This window comes from Sciurus vulgaris, assembly GCF_902686455.1.
Source record: "Sciurus vulgaris genome assembly, chromosome: 6".
Lineage (NCBI taxonomy): Eukaryota > Metazoa > Chordata > Mammalia > Rodentia > Sciuridae > Sciurus > Sciurus vulgaris.
Genome location: NC_136466.1, coordinates 64,680,106 through 64,698,977, shown reverse-complemented (window position 1 = coordinate 64,698,977; position 18,872 = coordinate 64,680,106). Strand labels below are relative to the sequence as shown.

At 38.2% G+C, this 18,872-nt stretch overlaps 1 protein-coding gene across 3 annotated transcripts in view; it reads left to right on the top strand.

Annotated features, from left to right (window-relative positions):
* STK32A (serine/threonine kinase 32A) overlaps nucleotides 1–18,872 on the top strand; it is a 146,592-nt gene that overhangs the window by 96,089 nt on the left and 31,631 nt on the right. For all 3 annotated transcript variants that reach the window (XM_079144784.1, XM_079144783.1, XM_079144782.1), the window contains one exon: nucleotides 14,099–14,136. In XM_079144784.1, the coding sequence (XP_079000910.1) occupies nucleotides 14,099–14,136 (38 nt within the window). The remainder of the gene's footprint in view (nucleotides 1–14,098; nucleotides 14,137–18,872) is intronic.

The window sequence follows — 18,872 nt, the reverse complement described above, 5'->3', positions numbered from 1 at the left end:
TCAGGGCTAAAGCCTTTTTTTGTTTGTTTGTTTGTTCTGAGTTTTGACTCAGGGCACTTAACCACTGAGCCACATCCCCAGCCCATTTTTGTATTTTATTTAGAGACAGGATCTCATTGAATTGCTTAGGGCCTCACTAAATTGCTCATGCTGGCTTTGAACCTGTGATCCTCCTGCCTCAGCCAGGATTACAGGCATGCACCATCATGGTTAAAGGCTTTTGAGGTCAGCTGTTCGGGCTGGTCTTTCTGCTGTACTCCTCACTTGCGTGCATTGCTGACAAGTGCTTGCGTAGCCTTTGAGACAGTATCTGGGTCACATTTTAAGACTTTAACATAGTTCATGCCAACTGCAGAAATCCAGGACTGATAAAAAGTTCTTTCTTATTTCTTACTTCAGTGTTTGTTTGTCACTTCCCCAACTGATCTGTACTAAAGAAGTTTAGTCTATTTTCATCAGATAGTCCTTCAACAGCTGCTCCCTACTGCCCCTCCCCATTCTGCTGGGGAAACATCTTTGTTGGGTGATTATCTTGGTCAGTTGGTTAGTCTGTGGGAGAGTGGAGAATCATGAAACCCTGAGATGGAAGTGTAATAAACTAGCTTTAATTTTGTTGAGTGGGTATGTTTGAGCAGAAATTCAGAACTTGGAAAGCATTGATAAGTGTACTGGTGTTTTGAGTCACACTTTGGGGAAAGAAACAAATTCATGAAGTTATGCTGAATGATACTTTCATGGCCAGTAAAACCCCTGCCCTTACTACTTCATGATGATGAGTACAATCTACATTATTAATTAATATATATATATAGTAGAATCAGATATGTATATTGGGATGAAAATTCTAAGCAATACTTCTATGAAAAGCCAGTTGTACCTAAAATGAGTATGCAAGTATATGCAACACATTTTTTGAGCATTGGCAATATTCAGAGCCATACCTGAAAGCACACAGTCCCTGATCCCCTTGTAATAGCTTCTGTAACTCCTGCCTTCCCTTGAAGGAATTGTGAGAAATGCTGAGCTGAGCAAAAGCAACAGCCATTGGTAAGAAAGAGAGCAATGACCAGGCACTTGATGGACAAATATCCTGTATTCCTGACCACAGCTCTATAACTAGAAATTACTTTGCAGATGAAGAAGGGGTAGCTCAGAGAGTTTAAGTTACTGGTCTGAGATTACATGACAAGTAACTGACGGAACTGAGATTACAACCAAAGACTTGTGAGGTGCAATCCATGGGGATGGTACCTGATCCATAATAATCCAGTCCTGGGCGCTTTTCACTCCTGCTTCCTGTCCCAAGCCCTGTTGTGCTTAAAATTTCTCTCTCACCACTCCCACTCCCACTCCACTCTTCTGTTTAGTTCTGTTTTGGGGAACAAGAGCCTCTTTTTGATGCCTTAAATAATACGTATTGCAGAATTACTTGTATGTTTTCCCCCCCTCTCAAGAACTCGGAGATGACCCAGTCTAAGAGAATGTTATATGACAAAGAATTAAACACAAGTTGTGGACCAGCTGTGGATATTGAGGAAGCTGACCTTGGTTTGCATATGCTGATTCCTTGCTCCCCATTTTGCACACCCCATCTTGGATTTCAGGGTGAGCAACTTGATTCCAGGCTAGGCACGGTGAAGGGATGTAATTAGCCTATTGAGCTCCACTAATGTCTTGTAAAGTCATCCAAGTGAGAATGGCAGGTATATCAGTTTCGCCTTGGACTCCGCCACAAGGAGCTTTGTATTTCCACGCTACTATTTTTAGTTCTCTGTTGGGATTAGCTAATTGAGCAGGACACAGCTTTTTCTATCCCATCAAACCAAGATGGAATCAAGAATCTTGGGATGTGTGTGTTCTGAGAATCACTCTTTACCACCCCCAAAATTCATAGCCCCTCTCCGAAACTATAAACGCAAACTGTACAGATCATTTATCACTTTTATGCTAATGTACACTCACACACTTATTGAATGTGGTTGACATTTTAGTTAACCCAAAATATAATGAAAGTGACATAGAGGGTAGAGGGTCTGTTTGGGAATTTTTTCTTTTCTTTCTTTCTTTCTTTTTTTTTTTTTCCTGGTTGTTCTGTTTTGCAGAGCTTACTATTCTTGAAGTTCAAGAAGCCAAAGGACCAGGATTTACTAATTCATTTTTATGACCATTATTTACGTAAATATCTATTTGTTCTAGGAACTTTTATGAGCCCCAGAGACTACCACATTGAACAATGCAGAAAAGATGTCTTTTCTCTCGGAACTTTCATACTAGTGGAAGGGAGAGAAGTAAACATATAAAAGAACAATAGGTGGTGGAAGTGTTGTTCTAAAAATCTGTCGAAGGCGACAAGGTAAAGACGGAGTGGGGTACTGATCTAGATTGTGTGGTCGGAAAAGAACTCAGAGAAGATGGGGTTTTAGCTGAGATCTGAATGCAAAGGAGAAACCAGCCATCTGAGGGCCCAAGGATCAGGACTGCAGTCAAGGGGACAGTCTGGGCAAAGGAGAGAGAGAAGAGGATCAGAGAGACTGGAGCAGGCGAGGGCACACGTGGGGCACAGGAGGCCAGGGGTAGGGGGTATAAATCTTATTCCATGTTGGGAGGGGCCAATGGAAGCTGTTAGGTAAGGAAGGTGTGTGCAGTGGAGAACTGACTCTGGGTGCTATGCGGATAGTGGGTTTGCAGAAGAGAAGAAGACAAGCAAGAAAAAGGTACTGCTGCAATGCTTCGACCAAGAGATGGGTGTAGCAGTAGATGCGTAACGTCAATTAGCAACTTCTTGATCGATATTTTTAAATACACAGACATAAAATTTACCATTCTAACCATTTTAAGTGACAAAGTACATTAAGTACCTTCACAGTGCTGTGCAGCCATCACCACTATTCATCTCCAGATTTTTTCCATCATCTCAAACTGAAGGTCAGTACACTACTAAACCAAAAATCACCATTGTCTCTCCAGCCATTAGGAACCACTGTTCTCCCCTCTATCTCTGTGAATTTGACTATTCTAAGTACCTCCTATGACTGGAATCATACAACATGGTCCCTTTTGTGTGAAGTTTCTTTCATTTAGCATAATGTCTTCAAGTTTCGTTCATGTATTAGAATCTCATTCTTTTTAAGGCTGAATAATATTTCATTATATGTATATATCACCTTGTTTATTCATTTATTTAGTGATGGATGCTTGGGTAGCTTCTAATTTTGGGCTGTTGTGAATAATGTTGCTATAAATGTGGGGGTGCAAGCTCCTGTTTTCAACTCTTTTTTAATTAATTAATTTATTTATTTTTACAGACTGCATTTTGATTCATTGTACACAAATGGGGTACAACTTTTCATTTCTATGGTTGTACACAATATAGATTCATACCATTCGTGTAATCATACACGTACATAGGGTAATAATGTCTGTTTTCAATTCTTTTAGGTAAGTACCTGGAAGTGGAATTGCTAGATCATATGTTAATTTCATACTTGATTTTTTGAGGAATCCCTATATTGTTTTCAATAATTATATTTTATTTTATTTTATTTTTTAATTTATTTTTATTGTAAACAAATGGGATACATGTTGATTCTCTTTACATGGAGTAAAGACATATCATTTGTGTAATCATATATTTACATAGGGTAAGGTTGTTTGATTCATTCTGTTATTTTTTTCCCTTCCCCCCGCATCCCTCCCACCCCTTTTTCCTCTATACAGTCCCTCCTTCCTCCATTCTTGCCACCCTCCTTAAACCTAACCCTAAACCTAACCCTAACCCTAACGCTAACCTCTCCTACCCCCCATTATATGTCATCATCCACTTATCAGCGAGATCATTCTTCCTTTGGTTTTTGAGATTGGCTTATCTCACTTAGCATGATATTCTCCAATTTCATCCATTTGCCTGCAAATGCCATAATTTTTTATTCTTTATGACTGAGTAATATTCCATTGTATAAATATACCACAGTTTCTTTATCCATTCATCAATTGAAGGGTATCTAGATTGGTTCCACAATCTGGCTATTGTGAATTCAGCAGCTATGAACATTGATGTGGCTGTATCTCTGTAGTATGCTGATTTTAAGTCCTTTGGGTATAGGCTGAGGAGTGAGATAGCTGGGTCAAATGGTGGTTCCATTCCAAGCTTTCTGAGGAATCTCCATACTGCTTTCCAGAGTGGCTGCACTAATTTGCAACCCCACCAGCAATGTATGAGTGTAACTTTTTCCCCATATCCATGTCAACACCTATTGTTGCTTGTATTCTTGATAATTGCCATACTAATTGGGGTGAGATGGAATCTTAGGGTAGTTTTGATTTGCATTTCTCTTATTACTAGAGAAGCTGAACATTTTTTCAAATATCTGTTGATTGCTTGTAGATCTTCTTCTGTGAAATGTCTGTTCATTTCCTTAGCCCATTTGTTGATTGGGTTATTTGTATTCTTGGTGTAGAGTTTTTGGAGTTCTTTATAGATTCTGGAGATGAGTGCTCTATCTGAAGTATGGGTGGCAAAGATTTTCTCCCACTCTGTAGGCTCTCTCTTCACATTGCTGATAGTTTCCTTTGCTGAGAGAAAGCTTTTTAGTTTGAATATATCCCAGGTATTTATTCTTGCTTTTATTTCTTGTGCTATGGGAGTCCTGTTAAGGAAGTCTGATCCTGGGCCAACATGTTGAAGATTTGGACCTACTTTTTCTTCTATAAGATGCAAGGTCTCTGATCTGATTCTGAGGTCCTTGATCCATTTTGAGTTGAGTTTTGTGCAGGTTGAGAGATAGGGGTTTAATTTCATTCTGTTGCATATGGATTTCCAGTTTTCCCAGCACCATTTGTTGAAGAGGCTCTTTTCTCCATTGCATATTTTTGGCCCCTTTGTCTAGTATAAGAAAATTGTATTTATTTGGGTTTGTGTCCATGTCCTCTATTCTGTACCATTGATCTACCTGTCTATTTTGGTACCAATAACATGCCGTTTTTGTTACTATTGCTTTGTAATAGAGTTGAAGATCTGGTATTGCGATACCCCCTGCTTCGCTCTTTCTACTGAGGATTGCTTTAGCTATTCTGGGTTTTTTATTCTTCCAGATGAATTTCATGATTGCTTCTTCTATTTCTGTAAGGAATGTCATTGGGATATTAATCGGAATTGCATTGAATCTATATAGCACTTTTGGTAGTATGGCCATTTTGACACTATTAATCCTGCCTATCCAAGAACATGAGAGATCTTTCCATCTTCTAAGGTTTTCTTTAATTTCTTTCTTTAGTGTTGTATAGTTCTCATTGTAGAGGCTTTTCACCTCTTTTGTGAGATTGATTCCCAAGTATTTTTTTTTTTTTGAGGCTATTGTGAATGGGGTAGTTTTCCTAACTTCTCTTTCTGAGGATTCATCACTTATGTATACAAATGTATTGGATTTATGAGCATTGATCTTGTAACCTGCTGCTTTACAGAATTCACTTACGAGTTTTAAAAGTTTTCTGATGGAATTTCCTGGTTCCTCTAAATATATAATCATGTCATCAGCAAATAGCTATAGTTTGAGCTCTTCTTTCCCCATTCGTATCCCTTTAATTTCTTTGGTCTGTCTAATTGCTCTATCTAGAGTTTCAAGGACAATGTTGAATAGAAGTGGTGAAAGAGGGCATCCCTGCTTTGTTCCAGTTTTTAGGGGGAATGCTTTCAGTTTTTCACCATTTAGAATGATATTGGCCATGGGATTAGCATAGATAGCCTTTACAATGTTAAGAAATATTCCCACTATCCTTATTTTTTCTAGTGTTTTGAGCATAAAGGGATGCTATATTTTATCAAATGCTTTTTCTGCATCTATCGAAATAATCATGTGATTCTTGACTTTAAGTCTGTTGATATGATGAATTACGTTTATTGATTTCCTGATGTTGAACCAACCTTGAATCCCTGGATAAAACCCACTTGATCGTGGTGTACTATCTTTTTAATATATTTTTGTATGCGATTTGCTAAAATTTTGTTGAGAATTTTTGCATCGATGTTCATTAAGGATATTGGTCTGAAATTTTCTTTCCTTGATGTGTCTCTGTCTGGTTTAGGTATCAGGGTGATATTGGCTTCATAGAATGATTTTGGGAGGGTTCCCTCCTCTTGTATTTCATGGAATACTTTGAGGAGTATTGGAATGAGCTCTTCTTTAAAGGTTTTGTAGAACTCAGCTGAGAACCCATCTGGTCCCCAACTTTTCTTTGTTGGTAGGCTTTTGATGACCTCTTCTATTTCATTGCTTGAAATTGATTTATTTAAGTTGTGTATGTCCTCCTCGTTCAGTTTAGGCAATTCATATGTCTCTAGAAACTTGTTGATGTCTTCGAGGTTTTCTGTTTTGTTGGAGTATAGATTTTCAAAATAGCTTCTAATTATGTTTTGTATTTCACTCGTGTCTGTTGTGATATTTCCTTGTTCATTCCAAATTTTAGTAATTTGAGTTTTCTCCCTCTTTCTCTTTGTTAGTGTGGCTAAGGGTTTATCAATTTTGTTTATTTTTTCAAAGAACCAACTATTTATTTTGTTAATTTTTTTCTATTGTTTCTTTTGTTTCAATTTCATTGATTTCAGCTCTGATTTTAATTATTTTCTGTCTTCTACTACTTTTGGTGTTGATCTGCTCTTCTTTTTCTAGGGCTTTAAGCTGTAGTGTTAAGTTGTTTGTTGATTTTTTTTTTCTTCTTTTATTGAATACGCTCCATGAAATAAATCTTCCTCTAAATACTGCTTTCATAGTGTCCCAGAGATTTTGATATGATGTGTCTTTGTTCTCGTTTACTTCTAAGAATTTTTTTATTTCCCTCCTGATGTGTTGTGTTATCCATTCATCATATAATAGTGTATTGATTAATCTCCAGTTGTTGGAGTAGTTTCTGGTTTTTATTCTGTCATTTATTTCTAATTTCAATCCATTATGATCTGATAGAATACAAGGTAGTATCTCTATCTTCTTGTATTTGCTAACATTAGCTTTATGGCACAAAATATGGTCTTTTTTGGAGAAGGATCCATGCGCCACTGAGAAGAAGGTATATTCGCTCTTTTTGGATGGTATATTCCATATATGTCCGTTAAGTCTAAATTATTGTTTGTGTTATTGAGATCTGTGGTTTCTTTATTCAGTTTTTGTTTGGAAGATCTGCCCAGTGGTGAGAGAGGTGTGTTAAAATCGCCTAGTATTATTGTGTTGTGGTCTATTTGATTTCTGGCATTGAGATGGATTTGTTTGACGTACATGGATGAGCCATTGTTTGGGGCATAGATATTTATGATTGTTATGTCTTGCTGATTTATGCTTCCCTTAAGCAGTATGAAATGTCCTTCTTACTCCCTTCTGACTAACTTTGGCTTGAAGTCCACATTATCTGAAATGAGAATGGATACTCCAGCTTTTTGCTGTGTCCATGTGCATGGTATGTTTTTTCCCATCCTTTCACCTTTAGTCTGTGGGTATCTCTTTCTATGAGATGAGTCTCTTGCAGGCAGCATATTGTTGGATTTTTCTTTTTAATCCTATCTGCCAGTCTATGTCTTTTGATTGATGAGTTCAGGCCATTAACATTCAGGGTTATTATTGTGATATGATTTGTATTCCCAGTCATTTGGCTCTTTTTTTTTTTTTTTTTTTTTTTTTTTGACACGACTTGTTTTCTCCTTTATTTGGCTGTTCCTTTAGGGTAGTTCCTCCCTTTGCTGATTTGTATCACTGTTTTTCATCTCTTCCTCATGGAATATTTTGCTGAGAATGTTCTGTAATGCTGGCATTCTTTTTGTAAATTCTTTTAGCTTTTGTTTATCATGGAAGGATTTTATTTCATCATCAAATCTGAAGGTAAGTTTTGCTGGTATAAGATTCTTGGTTGGCATCCATTTTCTTTCAGGACTTGATAGATGTTGTTCCAGGCCCTTCTAGCTTTTAGGGTCTGGATTGAAAAATCTGCTGATATCCTTATTGGTTTTCCCCTGAATGTAATTTGATTCTTTTCTCTCATAGCCTTTAAAATTCTGTCTTTTTTTGTATGTCAGGTATTTTCATAATAATGTGCCTTGGTGTGTGTCTGTTGTAATTTTGTGTATTTGGAGTTCTATAAGCCTTTGTATTTGATTTTTCATTTCATTCTTCAGATTTGGGAAATTTTCTGATATTATTTCATTGAATATATTATTCATTTCTTTGGTTTGTTTCTCTGTGCCTTCCTCAATTCCAAAAATTCTCATATTTGGCCTTTTCATGATATCCCATAATTCTTATAGATTCTGTTTATGATTTCTTACCATCTTCTCTGTTTGGTCAATTTTATTTTCAAGATTAAATATTTTGTCTTCAATGTCTCAGGTTCTGTCTTCCAGGTGTTCTATCCTATTGGTTATGCTTTCTATGGAGTTTTTAATTTGGTTTATTGTTTCCTTCATTTCAAGGATTTCTGTTTGGTTTTTTTTCAGTATCTGTAACTCTTTATTGAAATTTTTGCTTCCCATATTTGCTCTTTTAACTATTGATTGGTGTGATCATTTAATGCCTACATTTGCTCTTTCATCTTCTCCTTCAATGCCTGCATTTGCTCTTTCATCTCCTTGTTTGCTTCCCTGATTGTTTTAATTATGTACATTCTGAACTCCCTTTCTGACATTTCTTCTGCTGTGCTGTCATTGGGTTTTATTGATATAGTATCTAGGTTTGTTTGGGACATTTTCTTCCCTTGTTTTCTCATATTGGTCAGATATCAGTGGGACTCTGAGATACAGATTTCCTCTATTGGCTTATAGTGTCCCTGTAGATTTCCAGTATATCACCTCCCAGCCTTCAGTAGCCTGAAGTCTTGGAGGAACTTGATAATGCAGTGCTTCTGAAGAAAACTGCCCCTGGCCCGCAGCTGAGTGCAGTATTGGGGGATGGGTGTGCTTGGAAAGTCTCTCACTAGGCGGTCCTCCTTTGAGAAGCCTGCTGTGGACCAGATGGGGGCCCACTGCTTGGGGCTGGTTGTGCGCGGAAAACCTCTCACTAGGTAGACCTGCTCCAAGAAGCTGGCCTTGGAACAGGCCTGCCACCAGATGGAGCCGGGCTGCTTGGGAAAGGCCTCTCGCTGTCCTGCCCTGTTCCGAGAAGCTGCCCACTGTCCTGGTTTGCTGCTGGGGCCGAGCTTCACCCAGTGGGAGTGCTGACCCAGCGTCTCTTCTTGAATCCTGAGTTCTGGAGCAACAGGAGATGCAGTCACCCTCTAGTCTGCCATCTTGAAGTCCCCCAATAATTATATTTTAAAAGCAGACACTATGAGTTGCTAAGGGATTGCCATTGGGTTCAAGAGAAAGAAAAATTAAGAATGATCTCAAGATTTTTACTTTTAAAATGGGGCCCTATACTGGGGTATGAAATTCTGGAGTTTTGGTGTTTGTGAGGGTAGGGTTGTAGGTGAATATCAAAGGTTCTATTGTGGATATATTATATTTTCCATAGTTGTTAGATAATCGGATGGAAACTTCAGGCAATCTTATGTACTAATCTGGAACTTCAGACTCAGTACTGGAAATGTAAGTTTGATACACATAACTATTTGCAACAAAATAATATTTAAAATTATGGAACTAAATGTATTTATTTGAGTGGAGTGTATGAGATTGAATCTTGGAGAATCCCAGCATTGGACGTTTTACCCAGAAGGCACCAGCTCTGCAGGCTCGAGGAGGGGCTTCTGGTGTGAAGAAACCAGTAAAAAACATTAATTTTTCTAAGCCAGAGAAATAAAGTGTGTTGGGAGGGAAGGAGTGTTCTGTCTCCCGAGAAGTAAAGCTTGGCAAGTCACAGTGATAATTGAGGTCATCTGTGACTTGGCAAGAGTAATTACAGGGAGTGGAGGAGATGGAAGCCTGGTTAGAATGGACTGAGAAGAAAATGAAAGTGTCCATTTCTATTTGTTCACCTGCCCATAACTCACTCCAGAGATTTTATTATAAAAGAAAATAGTAACATGGGGCACTAAGTGGCAGTGGCTTAGTGAGACTCAATTGTAACATATTTTCATATAAGAGAAAGAGAAGGAGATGGTGTAGGAGAAGGCAAAAATACTTCCTGAGGGAAATCCATGAGAAGGTAAAAGTGTGTGGAATCCAGAGCCCCAGCAGAAGAGCTGGTCTGGTATAGGTGCAGGGACTCTTCATCCAGCACAACTGGAGGGAACCAATGACAAATTGGGAAGTTGGCAGATGTGGTGGTAGGTGAGTCCACAAGCTGCAGTTGTCCTATCTTTGTGAGGTAAGGAAGTATGGCTATCAATTGCAAGAAAGCAGACAGAGAGGTTTGAGGAACTAAGTTAAATGTGCAGTGCTCACCTTGGAGAAGGCAAGGATCACAGCATTGCTTGGAACATTCATGCTTATTTGAATAAGAACAGTGAGTATTATTATATCTTTTCTTCTAGTAAAGTTCAGGTGTTTGACTATAGGCAATAAGAATTGGGGGAGTACAATTCACTAACTTAGGGATTACTAAGTGAGTATAACTGAAAGGGATGCAAAAAAGTGTTTTTTTTTTTTTTTACAAGGAATGTTAATAATGGACAATGGAAAACAATTAAGAATTCTCTGAGAGTTTTGATGTATAAGGAAAAAATTATAGAGTCAATAATTGGTGGTTTCATTGTAGTAGATAAACCAGTCTGGGAATTATATTGTATAGAAAGTGATGATGGTCAGGGGCTAGACTGTAATGACTCAGGATGATTAAGGAAAGGGGAATTAGGAAATGAGTGGGATAAATGAAAAGATGAATAGGGGTAAGTCAGACAACTGAGGGCCCCGGGATTTGGATGGAGCATCCACAGAGACGCTGAGTTGACCAAGAATGAAAATTAGCAAGTGAGAGGTAACTCATCACCTGCTACCTGTTAATGGTATGTAGGTTGTAACAGACCTTCATTATGTTTTAACAGAAGAATTTTTCAGGGAATAGTAGGTGTTGCATATTTCTAACACCTTTTCATTTATAGGTAAGCTGTTAAGAGATTCATATTTTAAAATAGCTTGACATTTTTGGATTTGGACAATGCCTAGATGATATTTCTGAACATGACTTCACATCAGAGTGACCTAGAGGATTCTTAGTTTTGGACAGATACCTGGTCCTATCCACAGAGTCTGATGCCTGAGGACTGAACTAGGTCAGAGAATCCTCATGGCTCCAAGCTTCTAGGTGATTCTGAAGCATATCCAGTTACTGATCACTAAGCTAATCATCTATAGACAGCCAGAAAAGAAAGAATTATTTCAGAACAAGTTATTTCACATTTAGATTAACTTGAAAAGACCGAAGTGGTATAAAGGAAGAAAATGGAGCTAAAATTCAGAACTAGAAAACCTCAACTGGTTCTAGAATTTTAATATAGCATACTGGGTTTCTTTTTATTTTTCTTCCTCTGGTACAAAAATAGATAATTTTACCATATTGCAGTTTTCCCCATAGTGACTTAGAAGTTACCTTATCACATTTTGGAGAATCTGTGTAATTAGAATCTCAGCTTATGGAATTCATTTGATGTTTCAAAATCTACTTTCTTCCACATTTTTTATTAGACTTTTCTCATATTCTTTCTCTGAATTTGTAGTAAACGTGCCCTGATACCACCATATGCCTTTATGGCAAGTTCCCTTATGACTTTTCCCACCCTTTCTACCCTTGAAGAAGCTGTGCCTCATTTATCTTCATGCTGAGTACAGTGACTTACCAAAACATTTAAGTAAATGAACATAAGATTATTCAACTGATTATTACCTCTCTGATCTCTGTATAATTCTTTAAGTTTCAAGGTGGTTTCTAAAAAACCTAGTGGATATAATGATATATAGATTAAAAGAAAAGACAAATAATGCTCAGGGACTTAAAGGTAACCTCAAGAAATGCCAGATCTACAGCAATTTATTCCTTCCAGCGAGTTCTCAATTTAGGCCAAGGAATTTTGCTACTGGTTTTTCCATACCTAGCTCTCTCCTTCCTGGGCTTCCCTCTTCCTTGGCAGACTCTTAACTGATAACCACCAGATGTAAATTTGAAAATCCGGGAAAGAGCTTAACACTTGGTTTATATCTAGCTTCAAACTTTGGAGAAGTATGATTCTGTCTAGTAGCACTGTATCTACCCTGTTAGGATCAGGTTTCTCTGGGTGTCTTTTACTTACTCAGAACCCATCAGGCCCTGTGAACCTGTGTGATGGCATATGACATTGACCAAGAAACCATCCCTGACATCATGGAGCTCATGAAGGCAAGTGTGACAGGAGAAAATGAACACGTGCTAAAACTTTCAGGTGGAAGAGGTACACTGTGTAGTTAGAACACATAGTAGGAACAGTTGACCCAGCACTGGGAAGTCGGGGAAGGTTTTCTGCAGGAAATGGCAGCTGGCCCCTGAGGCTAAGGATGAGTCTGCGTGGTCTGGGTGCAGTGGTGAAGGGCATGATTCAGGCAGGGGAATAGCAGCCAGGGTAGAGATGCACAGGTGAGGAGACACAGGGAGTATTTAGAAGGGCCCAGCAGCTGTGTGACTAGAACACAGATTATGAGAGGATTTTATGCCACATAAGTGAGTTTGGACCTGATAATTCCTAAAGTAATGGGATCTGTCAAAGGGTTTGCGATGTGTCTGCAATATTATGAGAATGCTTAGCCATAGAAACCTGCAGTTTAATGTCCTCTTATACTATCTTCTTAGCAAATTGTACTGCACCAGAGAAAAATTTGCCACTCTTATATGATTCCTTTATGGATCCAGAATTAATTTTAACAACCTAACCAACTAAATGAGAAGATTTTCAAAATCTGTGTCACCTGAATCTCCGTGTGCCATGTTCTTCTTTCTGTTTTTAAGTAAGGGATTGTTACTCATTAATATTGCCAAGAAAAGAAGATGCTGGCAGTCTTGGTCTGTCAAAGACCAAGGTCACTTTTTATTCTAGTAACACAAAAACCACTTGACCAGACTGAAAATGTGTTTCCAAACCTGTTTCACAGTTTCTCCCCTAATAGCTTTTTATGAATCTAAGCTGAAGGGCCTTAATGGTATATTAGGGAAGGGGAGTGAAAATCTGAGCGTAGAGAAGTGAGGACTGTCATAAACCACAATACTGTTTTCTAGTTGAGGACTACTGGTTACAGTTATAATCATTACACGAGGACTTTGAAAACTCCATCAGCCGTTACTCTTATGTTAACCTTCTACCCTCATTGGAAGAGAGAAAATTTTGTTCCCCCCTATGAATTTGTTTTGTTTTTATTTTGTTGTTTTTTCTTTTTTAATTACTTTTATTAAAAATGGCATGTATTTAAGGTGCACAGTACAGTGCTTTGATAGACATCTACATAATGAATAGTACTATCAAGCAAATTAACATTTCCATCTCCTCAAATGGTTACTTTTTTTTCTTTGTGGTCAAGGCACCTGAAATCTACCTTCTAAGTGAATTTCCAATATGTGATACTGGACTATGATGACTACAATCATCATGCCATACACCAGTGCATGGAAGATTGGTCTCCTTACCCCAAGAATAATTACTAAATAACTAGTGGTATTAAACCATCATCCTAAAAAATGTCTAGACTCTACAGGTTTAAAATATGATCACATTATAGACCATATTTCCCCCATCTTATTGCGTCTTTTAGTTTACATCATCTGTGCAACTCTGGGTTACACAGGAAAATGATCACTAATCTTACTAGTGCTACTTTATGGCAATTGAAATGCCTTATATAATCCTATGAACCAATAATTACATGCTTAGATATAATATACAATAGCAATGAAGAGTTTTGAGCTTTTTAGATGAGACCCAGGTCTGGAGCTCAGTTCGTCCATTTACTGGCTCTTTGACTTTGGGTGAAGCCTCAGTTTTCTGATCTGCAAACTGGGGATAGTAGCAATAATTATCTCAGATTCACTGGAGAGTTGAAGGAGAAGGTGAGTGATGGAGTGCTTTTGTTTCAGCCCTAACTAACATTCTTCAGCACTTTCGCCTTTATCCTTTAGCTCTGTGTGTTTGTTTTATTACGAACAACTTCCTCTTTTTACTTTCCTAGGGATATGAAGCCTGACAATATTTTACTTGATGAACATGGTAAGTAAATTATTTGTTTGCAGTTGCATGACATGCATGTAAAACAAGTTGATTCTCCCCAGCAAAGGAATATTACTTATGGAAAAGGTGTCTTATTTGATGCAGTTGAGTTACATGTATAAATTCCATCGTATGGGTAGGAGGGACAATATGGGGAAACTTTATTATTTAAAGCAGTGGCTAGTACTACAAAACACCCTTACATGATATTGAATTTATGTAATGAGAAAGTTATTCTCTAGTTATTTTTCCACAATTACATCTCTACAAGAAAACCATCACAGCTGTTTTGGTGTTAGTTTGCTTTAATATTGTATTATAGTCACCTTCTTTTTTTTTTTTTTTTAATAAAGACAGAGCAGCTTTCATAAAGCTTAAAGCCTTTGACAGCTATTCATTTCCACCAAATTAGTGATATTATTTGTCATTGCATGTACATGTATGCTTTCCTTCTTATCAAGGCAAATTGTTTTCACATTTACAGATGAGATACCAAGCATTCTGTTCAAAAACTTTCAGTTAAAAAAAGCAGTGAGTTTAGAGAAAAATATAAAGTAATTAAAGTTGTATATGCATGGTATTCAACTCAACACGAGGATATTGCAACAATCATGAAGGTGTAAGTGAACTCCTGAAGTTTGAGAAAACTGATCAGATATCCTCTGGAACAGGCTTTTGTCAATAGTGATCACATGTGGAGAGTCTCTTAATATTTGTTTTCGTGTACATTTGAATTTATTGGTACTACATCAAGGAAGACCTGTAGGTACGCAACCTGGATGTTATAAAAGTTACCACGGCAATAATATCCTTGTTCTCTATCCAAAAAGCTGCTGGATGAGAGTCCTAAATCTGAAAAGCTTCTTACTCATTCAGTTTTTACAAGAAGGACTTGCAAGTGGAACTGAAATTCCAAGTACCATCCATTGCTCATTATTTATTTACCCAGTTCAGTTTTAAACCAAATTTGCCAGACCCCACCTGTGCTCAGAGAGCTAAGAAACACTTTTGTGTATGACCTCTCATCTCAAAACTCAGGGTCATTATTTATTTATGAACTGTCTAAAAAGATTTTTTCCACCTTCTTCCAGTACCTTATTTCTTCTTTACCTTTACTGCTTCTGACATTTGGGAACAGATTTCTGAGTCTCAGAAATGTGAGCAATGTTGAGACTTAGCATGAAGGTGACTTTCATGAAAACACCAGCTATCCCTGCCTGAAATAGGACACAACATGCTCTCTGGTCCTAAGAAGTTCCATAATTGTGGAAATGTGGCCTATTGACGCCAATTTTTGCAAGATAGGAAAAAAGTGCTCCAAGCTTTCTGACAGCACATGACTGGTCAATCATGTTGGTCAACCCAGAGGGATTTAATCCTTATTTGCCCCCTCAGCCAGGCACCTTTGTGCATGGTTTCTTGAGCTTGTCATCACTGTGACCAAAGTACCTGACAAGAACAACCTCAAGGAGGTTTCACAACTAAACTTTCAATTTAGTTTCACTTTGAAAGTTTTCATTCATGGTTGGCCAATTCCATTGCTTTGGGCCTGAGGTTAAAGGGCATGGGAGAAGAAAACTGCTCAGTTCATGGCAGCCAGGATGCAGCAAGGGTGGGGAGAAAGGGGCCAAGAACAAGATACAGTCCCCAAAGGCATGCACCCAGTGATCTTGTTCCTCCGAACCATGTCCACCTGCCTAGATTTGATTATATTACTCTGTTATATTCTGTTTTCTCTCATTTTTCCAAGTAGTCCATTCATCTGTCAATGAACTGATGAGGACAGAGCCCTAATGATCCAATCATTTCCCCAAAGCCCCACCTCAGGACATTGCTGCCTCGGGGACCAAGCCTTCAACACAAGGGATCTTGGTGGACTTCTCAGATCCAAACCTTAACATACCTGTTGCTCTATCATTTGCAGAAGCTCTGAGTACAGACATGTAGATCTTACTTTCCAAAAGCTTTTTAAGATTTGTCTTTCATTCCAAGAACAATGTCTTAGTCTTGGGTCTCAGACATGTCATCTTATTTCCACCACGAGGGTGCCTACTCTCCTTCAATCAACTTCTTCCTTCTCATTATTTTCTTGGCAACTCAGTGATTGCAGATTAGGAAACAGGTGGAGAAATCAATTAATCTTCAAGTTTAATCACCTTTAGAGACTACCCTTGTAGAAGATCGGTTGTGTTGTAGTGTAGTGAAAAGCGTGGATTCTGGAGTCAGATTGCCTTTCTTCCAAACCCAGTTTGCTCACTCATCAGCTCTGAGAGTTTCAACATGTTGCCTCAACATTCTCTGTGTTTTAGTTTCTTAAGGGATCAAAAGAGTACTTACCTCTTAGGGTCATTGTAAAAACTAACTGACATAATATTTATAAAGTGCTTAATGCAATGTCTGCTGCAAAGAAATCACTCAATAAGAATCAACTATGAGTACAATTCCAATGAGGTGGTAGAGGCTTTCTGTTCTGGAGAAGGAAGCCTGGATTACATCTTGTTTTATGTGATTTTGTCTAAGTCAGCATATATCTGCTGTGCATCAAGTTTATATGAGACAGAGTACTTACTTTTCTACCCCAAATCATTATTTTATTCCAGGAGCAGCATACCAAAAATTCTGCTTGTCTACTTCTTACATTTTGGCTTAAATTTCATTTAATTCTTAACCCTCAGATAACTCCACCTTCAATCTCCCATCCTGCTTTCCTTCATGTGCACAGTGGGCTAAGGACACTGTGCGTCTTTATTCTTGTCTTGCTGGGGCTGGTGTTCTGCTGCTTATGGAGTAGAAGGTGTCACCCCAGTCTGCCTGAGAGACAGTTCCAGTCTACACCTGTTGTCTGGTGTATTATTTATGATGACCCCTTTCACTCTCAAGTTTTTGGCTTGAACAGTGAATTCAAAGGAGGCTTTTCTCTATTGTAGCCCCATCCTAAATTCAACTTGAGAATTGCTGCTGTTTATAATAGAAAAATTGCTTTGGGAAGAATTGTATAGGAATGGAATAGAATCACCCAAACAAATAAGACTGAAAGCCATTCTCTGAACATCACCCTAGGGGTCCCTTTCTGGAGAAAATAATTTTGAAGTTAATTTCTATTTATTTAGATTCTGAAAAACTAGGACCTAGACATTGTTCAGGGCTCATAATTAACCATTTTTTAATGAATAAATTCCTGAGCTCCCCCTCCAGGTGATTATGTGGTTGTTCTGAGAATCAGCTGGACCACAAATCAATGCCTAGTGTGATTTTTCTATGTGGAACTCTAATTTGAAAGCTTTGTTCATCTTTTCCCTCTACTTCTATTTCACTCCTGACAGGTCATCCCATGGGCCTCTTGCGTGGGGATTTTAGTGCTGTGAAGGATAGCTGTCTACATATATATTTTTTGTATACTTCCTACATCCTTCCAAGTAAGCTGTGTATTACGCCATGCAGCTTATATTTTAATCCACACCACTCAATGACAGGCAGACACTTTATTTATTCTTATTGACTCATGTTACTGATGTCCATCAGAAAATATTAACATTTATTGGAATTGATTGTAATACGGAGACTTTTACCAGCATGTAAATGAACATTCCTTGTACATCTGAATTGGACTGGAAAAAAAAATGTTTTTAATTTAGAGCATAACTGCCCCTGTTCTTCCCAGAGGTCTCATTTACTAGTTCAGAGCCAAGATGGCATCAGGTCTTGGATGACTCATAACAAACTGTCCTGATATATATTTTTACATCCTACCAGTTTAAAAGTGCCTCAGCCAATTCTATCAATTCCATAACGTCTGAAATTCTTGAGCTTTAATTATTGAAGAAATAAATGCTGCATTCAGAAGAACAATAATGCCTGCCCAGCATATCAGAGACTTTGACAATTGCAGAATCATAGGTTTCTTAATGTCATCTAAAGAAAAAAGGCAAAATCTCAGTTTGGGCTGAGGAAGAACTGAATCTATTAACAGATTTTCTTTTGCAGTGTCCTGAAGTGTGCCTAAAAATCAAGTGGATTGTGTCTTTTCAAAACATATGTAACGCAGAATATTGTACCCAATCCCATAATAATACGATTTAGTAAGTCTAAGGTAGTGCCTAAGGATATGCCTTTTTAAAAAGCATTGTAAGTATGATGTGGTGTGGGGGTGCATACTCTGAACACTTGCAAATAGGAGTTTTAAAGTTGAGGGTTACGACAACCAATTGATTATGGTGCCCTAGCGTCCCTCGCTGATAAGAAAGGTCCTCCTGCTGAGCAGGCATGGTCAGAGTGCAGGTCATGAGAACAAGGTTTACTGAATTCAATGATTCAGTAAAATGAGTACATATTTTAAGGGGATCCTGTTTCAAGCCACAAAGGCGAAAAGGAAAGGCATCCACCTCTCTCAGGGTGCTGGATCAGGAAGTTCTGAGCCTGTACCTGAAAAACTTTGTACTAAGAAAGGGCTTTGCAAATGGTTCTTGAGTACTTCAATTAGCAGGAGGTTGAACCCTCCCCTGTGACCCAGCACTCAAATTCACTTTTGCAGCACAGAAAGGAACCTGGCCAATGGTCACCAAGGTGAGCAGAAGCCAAGTGTAGTAGTACCTGGAGGAGCTGAGTCTTAAGGGCCACTGTTTGTCTTCCCTGTGAAGAACACTAGGCTAGAACTTCCAGTGGATCCTGGCCTTCAAATGACTCCTCCCCATTCTTTACTAGGCATTGTGGCAGGGGAAAATAATCTCTGAGCCGAT